The 15,398-nt window shown below is 55.3% G+C and overlaps 1 protein-coding gene across 1 annotated transcript in view; it reads left to right on the top strand.

Annotated features, from left to right (window-relative positions):
- Positions 1-12,304, top strand: part of LOC107158833 (NACHT, LRR and PYD domains-containing protein 2) — a 24,009-nt gene extending 11,705 nt beyond the window's left edge. The window contains exons 2-9 of the mRNA XM_015505322.2: positions 7-640; positions 2,113-2,280; positions 3,294-3,464; positions 5,277-5,450; positions 5,749-5,919; positions 7,845-8,012; positions 9,406-9,576; positions 11,981-12,304. Of these exons, the coding sequence (XP_015360808.1) occupies positions 7-640; positions 2,113-2,280; positions 3,294-3,464; positions 5,277-5,450; positions 5,749-5,919; positions 7,845-8,012; positions 9,406-9,576; positions 11,981-12,119 (1,796 nt within the window). The 3' untranslated portion in view covers positions 12,120-12,304. The remainder of the gene's footprint in view (positions 1-6; positions 641-2,112; positions 2,281-3,293; positions 3,465-5,276; positions 5,451-5,748; positions 5,920-7,844; positions 8,013-9,405; positions 9,577-11,980) is intronic.
- Positions 12,305-15,398: the final 3,094 nt, after the last annotated feature.

Below are 15,398 nucleotides of genomic sequence, written 5' to 3'. Positions count from 1 at the left end.
ACACAGAAGACCTGGAGCCACTTGAGGTGGAAGAGGCCGACCTCCGTCCCTTCCTGGACAAGCATGTCCTCCAGAGGGACAGGGACCACGAGGACTGCTTCTCCTTCATCCACCTCAGCATGCAGCAGTTCCTGGCGGCCGCCTTCTACATCCTGCGGTTCCCGGGGGACGGCGAGTGGCCGGGCTCCAGGTTGGACATCAGGGGTGTGCGGGAGCTGTTCTCCACGGAGGCCAGAGCAAGGAATCCCCAGCTGGCCCAGGCCGGCCGCTTCCTGTGGGGCCTCCTGAACGGGGCCAGGGCGAGGGAGCTGGAGGCCACTTTCGGCTGCCAAGCGTCCTTGGAGGCCGGGCAGGAGCTGCTGAAGCGCACGTCGGAGGAGGAGGAGCCCGTGCTGTGGGCAGTGGGCCTTCTGGAGGTCTGGCACTGCCTCTACGAGTCTCGGGACCCAGAGCTGGTGAGCAAAGCCACGGCCACTCTGAAGGACGCATCCCTGCACCTGACCACCAGCCAGGACCTCCTGAGCTGCTCCTTCTGCCTCCGGCAGTGCCAGGACCTGCAGAGGCTCTCGCTGCGGGTGGCCAAGGGGGTGCTCCCGGAGGAGAAGATGGCGGCGCTGGAGCCCTGCCTGCGGGGTGTGAGGTGAGCTGTTTCCTGTACCAGCTCCTCCACCTCCTCAGGTCCCATGAGGATGAGGCTGGAGTCCCCTGTGGTCTTGGCTTAAGCTCCCAGCGTCCTTCTCACTGGATTCCCTTCCTGTTTAGCTCTCGACGTGGGAGGGGATGTTGCAGCTTGGTAGGGGCCTTGGAGTTGACCTTGCTTGGTGGCTGTGTTCACGAGTGGACGGGGCCCTGGATCCTCTGTGGTCTTATACCCTTTTACGTATTCTCTCCATCAATACCTGACATTTTTCCCACTTTTTTCTTTCCTAACACTTTTTTAGATTAAAAAATTTTAGTCTTTTTTTTTTTTTTTTTTTTTTTTTTTTAGGGGGGCGGGCTGTGGGAACGTACAGGAATTAAACATGGGGGCACTGAGCCACATCTCCAGGCCTGTTTGCCTCCCTTTTCGCTGAGGCTAGCTTTGAATTCATGAACCGCCCGTCTCGGCCTCCCAAGCTGCGGGATTATAGGCATATGCCACTGCGCCTAGCTTAAAGACTCATTTTTAATTGGCAAGTAATAACTATACATACGTATGTGTGGGACACAGGATTATGTTTTGATTACATGGAGGTGACAGATATGTTAATGAACTTGATCTTGGTGTAAAACATTTACTGTATACTCTTGGAAACATGGATCCTTATAGTCCACACTCGGGACACTGGGCCCAAAGCTCATTCCCAGTTACTGAGGGATGCTTACGTGCAAAACGCTGGGCACCGTCAACAGGAGGAGCCACACGTCAGTATTCCCAGTCAGTGCCTTAAACCTATCTGCCACCTCCCATAGATTCCTCTGCCATCTTATTATAAAACTTAAGAGATCTATCCTTTTAGTAAATTCTTGCACACTGGATGCAGATTTTTAACTACAGGCATTAGCCTTTTTAAGATTCTTTTTTTCTCATTGTAGATGGACACAATACCTTTATTTTATTTATTTGTATTTTGTGCTGGGGATTGAACCCAGTGCTCACACATGGTAGGCAAGTGCTCGGCAAGTGCTCTGCCACTGAGCCACAGCCCTGGCCCAAGACTTTTCACTTTTGAGATGCAGTCTGGCTGTGTTGCCCAGGTTGGCCACTATCTCCTGGCCTCAAGCGATTCTCCTGTCCTAAGACGCTGGGACCAATGCATGTGCCAGGGCACCCAGCTGGGTGGCGTTCTATGCCTCTGGGTGATGCAGTTTCAAGTTCTGGTCAGAATTATGTAAAATCACATGGCTGAAGCTTTCCCCACGGGACAGACCCTCACATCAACACGCCTTAGACTTCGTTAGGCCACAGAAAGTGGAGTGCTCTCACTGGGTGACAGTCCCTATGACCAGCATCTGAGGAGCTCTGCGGTCACTGGCACGGACTAGTCGGGCCTGGAAGGGAGCAGTCATCCTCGAGACCTGCTGCACCCCACTGCTCTCTCCAGTCTGCTCCTTTCCGTCCCTTCTTTGCAGGTCTCGGCCAGACAGTGACCCACTCTGCCTCTGGATGGACCTCTGCTCTGTGGTCTCTAACAAGAACCTACGTTCCCTAGACATCAGCAGGAGCTTCCTGAGTGAGCCAGCCGTGAGGCTTCTCTGTGACAGTATGACCCACATTTCCTGCCGTCTGCAGAGTGTGACGTAAGTAGAGGTCTCCACGGAGAGCCTGGGGCAGGGCTGAGCTTTGCATCTTGAAGACAGGAGCCCTATTGGAATACCTGACTGGACTCTGACCAGGTGCTCAGAATATGAAGAAAGGAAATGGTTCCCGTCCTCAAGGTTCGGGAAAATTGGGTCAAGAGCTTGGATGTCTGCCAACCTCCCCCGTGGGGTGTAGTTTGAACCCAGCAGATACGTGACTGGTCACCATGGGGTGCAGGTGGCCAGTGAACTTCTTCCTGTCTGAGATTTTTTATGCTCCAATCTTTCTCCCTCCAGCCTTAGCAGCCATCATTCTCCTCTCTTAACATGTCAAACTCGGAGGTAGAACGATGGTGGGTACATTAGCTAAGCCAAATAAGCCACTTTGATTAGAAAAACCCTGCTACTCTATACCAGGTGAGATTCACTCCAATCCCTCTGACACCTCCACAGCTGTTACAGCTAATAGGAAATTGCTAGAAACAGCCCTTAAGCCATCTAGAAGATCCTCCTGGACCCAGGCCCTCGGCATGGGTCACCTCCATTCCTATGGACAGGGAATTTGGACTGGCCTAACTGAGGCCTGGCCACAGCCCAGGGACAGTGAGAGGTGGGCCATGCTAACAGCATAGTGGGCAGGGTTGCTCCCACACCTGCCTCATGCTGCAACCATCCTTGCTGGGGGCCCAGCTGCCCTCCATCAGGGGGTTACAACGTGGCTTCTTGCTGCTTTTAAGTCAGGGGGAGACTGTCTCTGAAAGATGGTGCTACCATCTCAGGAGTCGGTGATGTCACCACCTGTGACTGCCCCACCTCCCCTGCCCTGTTCTCTTCAGCTTGAAGGAGGTCACGGGCCTGCTCACATTCGGGGACACGTCCGTCCATCTGGGTTCTTGCAAGGTGGCTGTTCCCAGGGATGTCGCCCTGTCATCCTTTCTCCCCAGCAAACGCTTGTTGGAAATGAAATAGGGCTCATCATGTCCCCCGTGACCTCCGTCCTCCTGTCTCCCCAGGGCTAGGAGCGTCTTCCCTGAGACTGCTTACCAGGACTTGTGTCTGGCGCTGGTTGGCAAGACGACCCTGACTCACCTGACCTTGGGAGGCAGCGTCCCGGAGGCACAGTTGCTGCTGCTGCTGCTGGGAGAGACCCTCAAACATAATCGGTGCCGCCTGCAGTGCCTGAGGTGGGCCCTGCGGTCACTGCTGCCCCCTCCCCTGAGGTCCTCAACGTGGGCCACAGGGTGTTGCGTGCTGGACCAGGAGAGGGGAGTGGCTCTGACTGAGTACCACGTGGACACGGAGCTGCTTCCCCAACAGAGTTGGGCGCCTGGCTCTGGATGTGATCCCCGGGGGCAGAGCAATGCCCAGGAGGCTGTGCCCCCGACTGTGGGGCATGGGGTGGGTGACACTGCAGGCTGCCTGTGGTGACCCAGGACAGCCATGGGCCTTCATGGGCCCCACAGTGACTATGCCCAGTCACGTGGTCTGGCTCCTGGGTGGCTCCCTGGCTGGAGAAGCTGCTGCCACTCGGCTCTCAGAACAGGTGCTCCCCGAGCTGTCTCCACAAGTGGTCACCAGGGGCCTCCTTTCCCTTTGATTGAGGACACTGGCTGGTGGCACAGGTTTCAGACTGAGAAATGCCATGTCCTGACCTAAGTATGCGTGAGCTCTCGTCATCCACGAGGGGGACTTTAAGAACTGGGAGTGACTTGCTTTCCTTGGGCCAGAGGGAAGCTCTTGGTATTGATTTCCAAGCAGGCTGTTTTCTGTTTGTTCCCCTGTAGCTTTCAGATTGATAAGGTGACCTCCTTAGTGACACTGAGTGAGGGCAGGCTGCGTGTCTCCTGTGCTCCTTGGACTTGAGGCCCTTACAGTCCCACTTTCCCTGGGCTCTGGAGTGGATCCACAGTCTGGGTGGTAGGACCGAGTCCAGGGGAAGGCACTGACCTGCGCAGCAGTCCTACGTGGCAGACACTGTGCTGAACGTACCCTTCCTGTGGCCTTGACTTGGCTGGCATGAAGGTGTAGACCACCCAATGTGGGAGAAGGACACCCCAAAGGCTAAGCCCGGGGCAGAGCGTGGGCTGGGGCAGAGCTGTGGGGTGGGCAGTCCTGTCTGATCTGCCTGGAGTACCCGGTGGGTTTGAAGTGCAGCGTGGGGGAAGGGGAGAGCTGGGCCCGGGGCCCGGTGCACCTCCTGACACCTGCGTCCAGGCCACCCACACCCATTGGCCAGAGCCCCAAGTTCTCTATCCTTGTCACCCTTAAGCCCAACACGCCTTGGACCTGGCTGCTTGGGTACCAGGTTGCACCTTGTCACTTCCACCTTCTCATGTCCTAATAACTTTTGAAACAAGATGTCTCCTGTGTGGACAGGCGACTAAATCAGGGTCACTCCAAGTGACGTTGGGCTGATTAAAGACACAGAAAGTACCTTTTCTTGGGTTCAGTGATGGCTCCTCAGCCACAGCTCCCACAAGGTACGGGGCAAGACCGGCAAGAAAGAGGGAGCACACTGGGTTTTACTGGGGAGAAGTCATTCAAATGAGGCAAGCGAGAGGGCTATAACAGACAAGTGGGTGTAATCCACCCCCATAGGGTGTCGCCCACCCCGAGCTGCACCTCTTATCTGAGCGGAGGTGAGGTCCAGTTGCATTGCAGTGGGTGCAATGCCAGTTCAGTACCTCTTTACTCGGGACTTCAAGGTGTGCACGGAGCTCCTGGCCAGAGCGGCTCCCAACAGTCTAGAGTACTGAGCATCAGCTTTAAGCCGGCTGTGTTGGTGAATATCATAGAGTTGTATTAGCAGTTTTATTTTCTCTCTTGGAGACCAGGCAGGATGTTGATCAAATGGCCGTGGGATACTTGAACAGGCAGGGCAGGCGGGGCTGATGGTGGAGGAGCCAGATTACTCAGGGCACACCAGGCAGTGGAGCATGGTGAGCTGACCTGGTCTCTGTCCTCCCAGGAAATGACGGGCTCCATCTCCCCCACAGGCTGGGGCTCTGTTCTGCCCCCACCCAGCAGCATTGGTCATACCTCTTCGTGACCCTCCAGTTCAATCACTCCCTGACGTGCCTGGACCTCTCCGACAGCGAGCTCCTGGACGAGGGGGCCAAGCTGCTGTGCGCAGGGCTGAGACACCCCACGTGCCCCGTGCAGAGGCTGTCGTGAGTCTCCCCCCTCCTGGGTGTCCTGTGGGGTCTGGGGACGCAGGGGAAGAACGGTGGCCCTGGACATGCAGGCAGCCCTGTGGAACCACCCAGTGACCCTACGCCTGCTTCCGTCTCTGGTCCAGGTGAACAGTTCCAGCATCTCACTGCTGTCCTTCCCGTCCCCACGGGGTCACCAGCAGGGTGGGAAGAGGACGAGGAACTGAGACGGGCTTTAGGGACCCCCTGTTTGGAGACGGCTGGGAAGACTGGTGTGGGGTGCTCTGCTCACTGCCCTTTCCTGTGACTCCTGCAGGTTGGAGAACTGTCAACTCACGGAAGCCTGTTGCAAGGAAGTGTCTGTCACTCTGGTCGTCAGCCAGAGGCTGACACACCTGTGCCTGGCCAGGAATGACCTCAGGGACAATGGGGTGAAGACCCTATGTGAGGGCTTGCGCTACCCCTACTGCCAGCTGCAGGCGCTGGTGTAAGTCCTGGGGCTGCCGCGTGCGTGAGGCCCGTGGGTCGGTGTGGGGCTGCCAAGCGCACTGACAACCCATTCAGATGGGACTGAGAGCCTGGTGGGAATTGGGGAAAGGGCAGGTGGTCACGGGAAGGGTGCTAGCATTTGCCTGTTTTTCCAACGACTCTTCAGCGCGTCCACTTGCATAGGCAGGTGGTTCTGCGTCAGGCCTTGTGTGTGGTCGCCGTTCATATCCTGCCCTCGCCCTGCTGATGAGATGGAGTTTACGGTGGCACCAGGGAAAGGTTTTGTGTAGAGGGCCAGAGGGGTGACTGTTCCTGGTTTGGTGGGCTGTGAGGTCTCTGTTGTGAGCCTGTGAGGACGAGGCAGACTGTTCCAGTGATGCTGGGCAGGAGGACTGGGTCTCACCCGTGGACTGTGGCTCTCTGGCCCTTGCCATGTGGAGGCAGGCCCGGCACCAGCCACATGTCCATCAGCACAGCTGAGACAGCACTGCTGAGATTGCACGGGGCTGGAGACCTCTTTCTGTTCAGAAATTCTGTCCTCTTCTGGTTTCTCTGGGGCTCCTGCTGCCCCATAGACCTATTGCCTACAGGCTTGCACTGTGGCTTCGAGGGAGTCCGAGAAGCTCCCAGTGGCCTACCCCAGGATCACGGTAGGTCCAGGCATGTCCCAAACACTGAGATTCAAGTGTTCAGACTCCAGGGGCAGATGTGAGGGGGAAGGTCGTGTCTGTACCCAAAGATTTCCCAGCAGAGTGTGGGCTTGATGTCATGCAGGTCACCGCCAGGCAGAGGGCCCTGTCTTGGAGCTGACTTGGGCATCTAAACAGTGCAACTTGCATATGGGGTCTATGCTAAATTTTTCAAGTATTATTTTTCAAAATCCTCACAATCTTCTGAGAGTGATACCTTGATCTTTCTAACTATAGAAATCTAAAGCTTGTCCACGAAGCTTGCCCATGGCTACATCTGTGAATTGGGCATGAAGCCCACTCTATAGGCAGAGTTGTCAGTCATTACTCTAAATGTGTAAAGTCATCGTCTGACCACACTTGTATTTCTGTAGCCTGTTGTAACTTCATTTGGTCTTTGGTTTAGTATTTGCTCCCCAAACACTCTAGGTTCATACACAGCTTTGGGACTCTGCACAGTACGAACTGGTAGCTCTTGTCCTGGTCTTTTAGTGTTCCTTGAGTTCTGTGGCCTTCCGCGATGCTGGGCTTGGGCACAGGGTGGGAGGGCTGAGATGCACCAGTTGGCCCTAAGGTAGGATTGTCTGTCTGGCAGCATCCCACATGACATGAGGTGTCACATGCTGCCGATGACTCTGTATGTGCCACTCAAATCTGAACAATCCTCAGTGCTTGGGTACAGGCTGTGAGGTCCAATTGCCTGGATGTCTGATGTCACTGTCCTCTTGAGGCATCCCTGACAGGAGCACTGGGGAAGTCCAGTCTTACCAGAGGGTCTGCAGTATTCAAATAGGAAGTATGTTCCCTGAGTTGTGAGGAACGTCCAGCTTTCTAGGTGCCCCTCAATTCTGCTGGGCCAACAAAGTCTGAGATTTGGAATAAAACAAAAGGACAGCAGATGGACCTCAGTGATGTAGGGATGCAGGAAGTGAATGAGGCCCCGGCTCCTTACAGGTCTGGAGGAACCCGGGCCCAGGCTCCTGACCTGCAAGACAGGCTGTGCCTGAGGAAAACCTGTCTCTTAGGAGGTGTGTGTTTCCCTGTAGGAAAGGTGCTAGACTAAGGCCAGTCCTGTCCCCTGCCACTTGGGCTGGGCAGAAGTGTCCCCTGTCTGCAGTGCTGTGTGTGCACATCCACCTGGAAGCAGCGGTCTCCCATGAGGCTGAGGTGCTGGGGGCTGGGCAGGACGGGGGCCTGGGAGGGTGTCACGTCTCTTCATCTGATTGCTCTGCAGGCTGCGGGACTGCAATGTGGGGAAACGTGGATGCAAACTGCTCTCGACGCTGCTCCGGGAGAACTGGAGCCTCACACACTTGGACCTGGGCCTGAATCCCATAGCTGCTGGGCTGTGGTTTCTCTGTGACGCCTTGAGGAATCCAAATTTCCAGCTAAAATACCTAGGGTAGGTGTTTGTGCTCTTCTAAAGTGTTTGGAAAGCTTTAGTTGCTATATTCCAAAATACCTTGGATCGTGGCAATGTGTATCACCCGAGTTTTTAGGATTGGACCCCTCCCGGGGGAACATAGGTGAGTGGGAGCTCACATTTATCAGAGGTGAGTTTCAGAAATGTGCTGCTTCTGCTGGGATCCAGGATCAGGAAGCAAAGCCGGTGCCAGTTCCATGCCCAGGGGCTGAAGATGGGCTCCTACCCCTTAGGAAACCCATCAGCCCCATAAATAGGTTGGTGAGCTCTGCCTCCCTTCTCAGCCCAGCCCTCACATTGATGCCGCCCTCTTTGCAACTGGACAGAGGATCTGCAAGCTGGAAAGGTGGTCTGGGCTGTGTAAGGACTTCCTCGCTGTGGTGCAGAGACCAGAACAGACACAGAATACTGGTGCTTCTGTTTTGGGGTCCTGGCTGTTCCTGGGGAAATCTTGGCATTCTGGTGGTCAGGATCCAGTGGAGCCACATGCAGACTCTCATGACGTGCCTTTTCCCTCGCGGAACCTCCCCACCTTCCACAGACAAAGGCAGCGTGGTCTCCAAGAGGCTCTGTGGAAAGCGGGGGATGTGAGGTGACAATAATGTCATACATTCTAATGACCGATTGGGCTCTCAGCAATAAGGTCTATAAAAGCAACCCGACCATCCCCCGGCTCTGAGCACTACTCATTTCTCAGCTGGTCCAGCTGCCTGGGATCCGACCACCTGTCCCTCTGTGGCAAACCCTCCTCTGAACCTTCAGCTCTCCCAGGGATTGTGTTTCTATCTCGGACGTGATCTGCACGTTTCTCTTCTTAATTTCCTAGCAACTCTTAACCGATCACCCCGAGGGACCTTTCCAGTTGCAAGTTATACCACAGCATCTTTATTTCCAAAGCCTCAAATCTCATTACAAGTGAAACAAAGACTTTTATAATAAACATCTTTCAGGGTCTTTTGGATCCTCCTTAGGAGCTGACTCTAGGTGTGCTGTGTGTGGGGGCATGGAACCCAGGGCCTGGCACAGCTAGACAAGGGCTCTGCCACTGAGCTGCACCCCAGCTCCGGAGCCCAGATCTCCTGCATTCCTTCTCCCCTGCTCGCGGCTCCTCCCCCAGTTGCCATATACTACAGGGTCTTCCTGCCTTGAAGGTCCATTCTCATGGAGGACTTCCTGCCCACTATAAGTAAAACCCTCTCTGGCCGACTCACCTGTTTTGTTCCAAGACCATCCACGACCCCCCACCACCACCACCACCACGGAGCTGATCACCTGCCCCATTTGCTCTTGCTCCCGGCTGGATCCCGGGACAGCGTGTGCACCGGGCGGCACACTGGGTTCTAGTAAGTGAGCAGCTCTCTGCCCTCCACAGGCTCTGGGGGTGCTCCCTCACCCCTCTGCACTGTCAGGAGCTGGCATCTGCCCTCGTGAGCAACCAGACGCTGGAGACTCTGGACCTGGGCCAGAACGCCTTGGGATTGAGCGGAGTGACCGTGCTCCTGGAGGCCCTGAGGGACAGCAGCGGGCCCCTGAGGACGCTCAGGTATGGTCTTCCTGCTCCACATGTGGGCTTCCCTCAAAGAGATCAGTGCTGCCCAGGAAGGGGAGGCGGGGGTGACACACCCCCTTCCCAGCAGCCCCTCGCCTGGGGGATTCCATCCACTGCCCCCTTCTCCTAAGCGCTTCTCTTGGATTCGAGTGTTGTGCAGTGTTGTCCAGCACACGCGGTACTGGGCACGTGGATGCTCAGACCCCCTGGGGCACAGGCTGGAGCTTGCCTGTGGGTGCGCAAGACTGGCGTCGGCGCACCGCACACCCAGCCAGGACGCGTGGTTCCTGTACTTGCCGTCTCCGGGGTCCTAGGGTTGCCTGGGTCCCTGCTGAGCCGAAGCTGGTTCTCCAGGGGTTTCCTTGATGGGGGAACATCTGCAGCCCTCCAGTACCTTGACCTGTCTTTGGCTTCCTCGGGCCTTTCCCCAAAGCCCTTGCAGACGGCTCCTCCCTTCCAGCAGAGCAGACCCACGTTTCCTGCTCTCGGGCCACAGGTGTGCACACTGTTACCGGAGGCCCAGGGAGAGGAGAGCGGGCCGTCCCCACCTGCCAGGTGGAGCAAGGCAGAGGAGGAGGGCTTTATTTAAGATACAGGCAGGACAGGATCTGGCCGGGAGCTGGCCAACCCTGCTCTGGTCCTCTGTGCACCGTCCCCACCTCCACTGCCATCTCTTTTCGGGGAGGATTGGGGTAGGGACCAGTAAGCAGTGTTCCTATTTCTCACCCCTTGTAAAAATTGTGGAAACTGTGACATCCCCGGTGGCCAGCCCACTGTCATTCGCTCCAGGAATGCAACTCCTGCTTCCACAGGAATGTCCAAGCTGGCCTCATTCAGGGGCTGTGAGTTGTAGACAGGGCGACCACTCAACCTGGTTTGCAGTGCAGGGGTGTGTCCAGGGCTGGAGCAAGCCATAATGCCACCAAGAAGTATGGTGGGACCTCGAGTCCTGTGGCCTCCCGCCTCATGTTGTGGTCTGGATCCATTTCTGTCCCCTGTTATCCCTCAGCGACACCCTCAGCCATCCCATCGCACATGAGCGGGGCTGGACATGGCGGCCACGTGGATCCAAGTTGATGTTTCACCCTGGGGTTCGCTTTGGGATTGTTCTACTGAATGGTGCTTTTTTACACTAGAAGGGTCCAACCCAGTGCCCCATGTGTGCCAGGCAAGCACTGAATGGTGCAGGGTTGGGGAACTTATCCCCTGAGCCACATCCCTAGCCCTTTTTATTTGGCACCTAAGTTGTTAGGGCCTTGCTAAGTTGCTGAGACTGGTTTGAACGTGTTTGAACGTGCTTCAGCCTCAGCTGCTGGGATGGTGAGTGTGCCCAGCTCTACCGAATATTTGACTAACCAATATCTTCTTTGCTTTAGAAAATAATTTATTCATTCACTCAAATATTGAATATTTTAATACATATATATGAGGTACAGTGTAATTGGACGTATGTAGTGTGTACTGATCAAATCAGGTTCTTTAACGATTCCATTTTCTCTGAACATTTAAAAATTTTTAATTGACATAATAATGCTACATATTTTGGGGGTACAGTGATATATTTTGAGGTACTAGGCATTGAACCTACAGGTGCTCTACCACTGAGCTGCACCCCAGCCCTTTGTCTTTTATTTTGAAGCGGGGTCTTCCCAAGTTTCCCCGGTTGGCCGTGTGAGTAGCTGGGATCGCGGGTGCGCCCGCCCTGGCTGGCATGACGCTGCACTACGCGTATACAGTGAGTGCTGACCCAGTGGGCACGGTTCACGTTTCCGTCTCCTTATCACCTTGTGGAGCCTTTGGGCTCCTCTTCTAGTGACTCAGGATGTACACTAGCCGCTGTGAACCACGGTGCCCTCCCTGTGCCGTGGAACGCCAGGGCTGTGCCTTCTGTTTGCTGTTCAGTCTCCTCTGTCCTCCTGCACCTTCCCGCCCTCTGGGAATCTCTACTCTGCATCCAGATGGACTTCCAGCTTCTGCGCTGGGGAGACGCGTGGACTTGTCTGTCTTAGCCATCCTTCTTGGGAGGTCATCTGGCTGGGGTGAGCGCCTGTCTCTCCAGCGGCCAGCACCTGGGCTGCTCCCACCTGGCTGGACAGGAAGGTCAGTGGGAGGGGCTGCCTGAGGACAGGTGTGCCAGCAGAGGGGACGGGAGCGAGGCTCTGTGTGGTGATTACGGAAACGACTGCGGCTGGGGGAGCCCGTGGCTGGGTTCTTGAGGTCTTTGCAGGACGTGTGTCTGCACTTGGACGTTTCTCAGGATCACTATTTTTGTGGATCCAAAAAATGTCTCCCGCCGCAAATGTCCTGAAACCTTCCTGGGCACTTGGGCTGTTTGCAGTGAATTTGGGGACAACAGAACTAGCTTTTCTGTTAATGCTGATGTCCTCTGGTCCCCCAGGTTGAAGATGGACGCGTGGAACGCGAAGGTCCAGGAGGTGCTGAGGGAGGTGAAGGAGAGCAACCCTGGCCTGACCCTGGACAGTGCCGTGGGGACGAAGGCTCCCTCCTGCTGCCAGTTCTTTTTCTCGACACCCTGAGTCTCTCTCCCTCCTGGCTGTGTGTCCCAGGGGGATCTGGTCTCGCTCTCATGGTGGAGGTCAAGGGGCCAGGTGGTGGTGGTCCCTGGGCTGGGGGTCAAACGTAGGCTTGAGCATCGATTTCTTTCTTCACAGTGAGTTCTGATCACGGGCACCTCGGGGGTAATAAAGGGAAGGTCCTGAGCTTGGAGCTGCCTTTGTCCATGTGCTGGGGGTGGGGTCACAGGGACATGGCTGGTGTATCAGCTGGGAAAAGGGCGGCCTGGGAGTGTGCTCAGGACAGTCCATTCCTCTGTCCTTGGCCTGATTCAGTCGCTCCCTGGTGACTACAGGATTGGTGTATGTATGTATTTTTAAATATTGTTTTGGTTGTAGATGGGCACAATCCTTTATTTTTGTGTGGTGCTGAGGATTGAACCCAGTGCCCCACGTGTGCCAGGCAAGCGCTCCACCACTGAGCTTGTTTTTATATCCTAAGTTAGGATTTGGCAGATTTTTTTCCCCAAAGGGCCAGATAGTCACTTTTAGGCACTGAAGGCCATGTGGGCCCCGCCACGCTGCTCAGCCCTGCGCTCAGAGCAGGGAAGTGGTCACCCTGGGTCAACAGATGGGTGGGACTCTGTGCCAATGGAACTTTATTTACAAAGCCAGTACAGGCCACTATGGCCTAGAGCCACGGCTCTCCGAAGCTGCTCTTGGCATCCTGTTACTTGGGAAGCACAACTCCGGCCACATCATGTCTCACTGGAAACCTCCTTGTCTGTTCTCTCTCCACCCCTCAGCAATTTGAAGGGAGAATGGCCCGTCCTGTACTAGTGTGACTATTTCTGGTAATTCATAGAAAACACATCAGTCTACTTCAGAATTAAGAGTCCAAGTCCCTGTTCAAGCAGTAATTCCCAGGCCTGACCGGACGGTCTGTCCATTTCCCCACTACCTTCCACCAAATGTAAGGTGCAGGTGACAGGACTGATCGTCTCCACCCCACCCTGGGGTTTCCAAAGTCCCTCTCAGAGGTAGGGGCCTCTGGCCACTGATTGGGTGGAAAGACTAAATGGCAATTCTTTTCATGTCTCAAATATGGAGGTAGAATGAGTCAGCCCTCAGAGCAGGAGGGAGCCCATTTCCTTCACTCCTAGCATCACAGTCCCTGGTGGGCCCTGAGCCAGGAAGGTCATCTCCAGTGCTCCATGGAGGTGCGGTCACTGTGGTTGTGCTCGGGTGGTGTTAACCTGGGCTTGGGGGGGTGCCTGTCAGTGGGGTGTGGTTAGACAAGGATGCCCGGCCACTCAGGTGGTGCAGGCTGCTGCTCTGGCAGGTGCCAGTTCTGTGAATGGCAGCGACACCCCTGATGACTGGTTCCTTGGGCATTGCTTCATCCATTTCATCCCACAAACGTCCCCCAGAACTCTGGGGTGTTTTCCAGTGCAGGGGACATTATTTTGGCTGATGGTGGATGCACAGCAGCCAAGTGCTTCTCTCTGCATGCCGAAGACCACCTGCAGCGTGTTTGTCAGCCCTGGAGTAAACACCTGCACTTGGTGGCCCGTTAGGTTGCTCAAGCCACCCGGTCTGTGGCAACCTATGTTTCCACAGGGTTCTGGAGGTTGGAAGTCCAAGGGGACAGTCTCCTTGTGTCCTTATGTGCTCTTTCCTCTGCATTCATGTGCTAGGGTCCTTTAGCGTGTGCAGGCTAGACTTCTCCATCTTCCCAAGTCAGATGGAACTGGGGCCCACTCTATCATCCAACCCCATCACAGGTGATGATAAGAACTGCCACAGGTTCAGAGCCCACCACGCTCCCTTTCTCCTCGGGGGTTAATATTTTCCATATCCTTCACCTGTTACTCTGAGCAACATGCCTGAAATCTTCCTGATTTACTTACAAGGACTGAGGTTTGACAGAGCACGTCTTCATGCTGCCCAGTTTCCTGGAAGGCCCAGCTCTGTAACTCTGATTTTGCATGATGTATTTCTGAATGGAGCATCACAATTTCCAACACAATGTTGTTGGTTTACTGTCTGCAACCACTTGATGTGTGGTGGTTCAGGGCTCACTCTTCCCATTGTTTTTTCTTTGTCTATATTTTTATGGTGGTGCTGGGGATTCAACCCATGGCCTTGTGTATACAAGTGCCCTACACCTGAACTACATCACCAGCCCTGCTCATTTTATTTCCTCGTGGTCTTACCTGGGATCATGATTTGAAATAGCAGCTTCACATGTCCCAGCAGGATCCCTCTCCCAATAAACCAGGGTTGAATTGTCTGTGACCCAGACGCTTTGTGGTCCTGGAGACATTTCAAACAGACAACAGTTGGAGTCCTGAGCTTTTCAAGGTTCCCCCCCCCCCCATGGCAAAACCCTCTATGGGCCCACACACTAGGCCTCATTTGAGGGGGACACATTCCAAAACCCTTATGGTTGACTGAAACCAGACTTGTACTGAGCCTTATGGATATACGCATCTATAAGGTAAATGACACCTTGACACTTCAAGGAGGCACTTCATGGCTTCTGTCTCTGGATGGCCAGCATGACCATTGCTGCACTTTTTGGCTATTAAGTAAAATAATTGCTACTTGGTCAGAAAAAACTATGATATCTGGAAACTGGAAACCAGTCTGACAACCAAGGCAGCTACTTTATTTAAACACATTCTGTTTATGTGACCAAAAGGGTGGGCCAAAACGTGAAGATGGCCGGTGGAAAGGGCCAGGCCTGGAGGTGTTAATTAACAGCTCCCCGCACGGAGGAAGAATGCCCGGGGCAGTTACCTTAGCAACAAGTTGGCGGAGGGGGGAATCGTTCGATTTTCTTTGCTTCCCAACCTTCATCTTCCAGATCGAACCTAGTTATCTACCCGGGTTATCTCTGGCCCCCGCGCCCCACCCCGCCTCCAGACCACTGTACGTTGGCATCCGTTCCCACAGCCCGTGCAGGTGGGGAGAGCAGGCCTTGGAGGGCGGCCAGGGCTTCGGCCACCTGCGGGCCGACTCCGCGTCTGCGCACTGGCCCTGAGCAAACAGTGCAGCTGTCAGAGCCTCCCCTCCCCGGAGAAGAAAGGAGAGGCCCGCCTGCCGCGCTGTCCGGCAGAGCTGGGCCCTGGGTGAAGAACTGGGGCCGGCCCCGGACCCCGTTCTCTCCGCGCCTGCGCGCTTCACCGTCACCCAGAAGGCACCGCGTTCGTCCTCGGCGGCGTTGGCCAATGGCGGCCCAGGACGGAGGCACTTCCGGTGGGCCTCGTTACCCGGGCGGAACTGCCCGACCATCGGCGA

Source organism: Marmota marmota, unplaced genomic scaffold (assembly GCF_001458135.2).
Source record: "Marmota marmota marmota unplaced genomic scaffold, marMar, whole genome shotgun sequence".
Lineage (NCBI taxonomy): Eukaryota > Metazoa > Chordata > Mammalia > Rodentia > Sciuridae > Marmota > Marmota marmota.
This window is presented reverse-complemented; position numbering and strand designations above follow the sequence as displayed.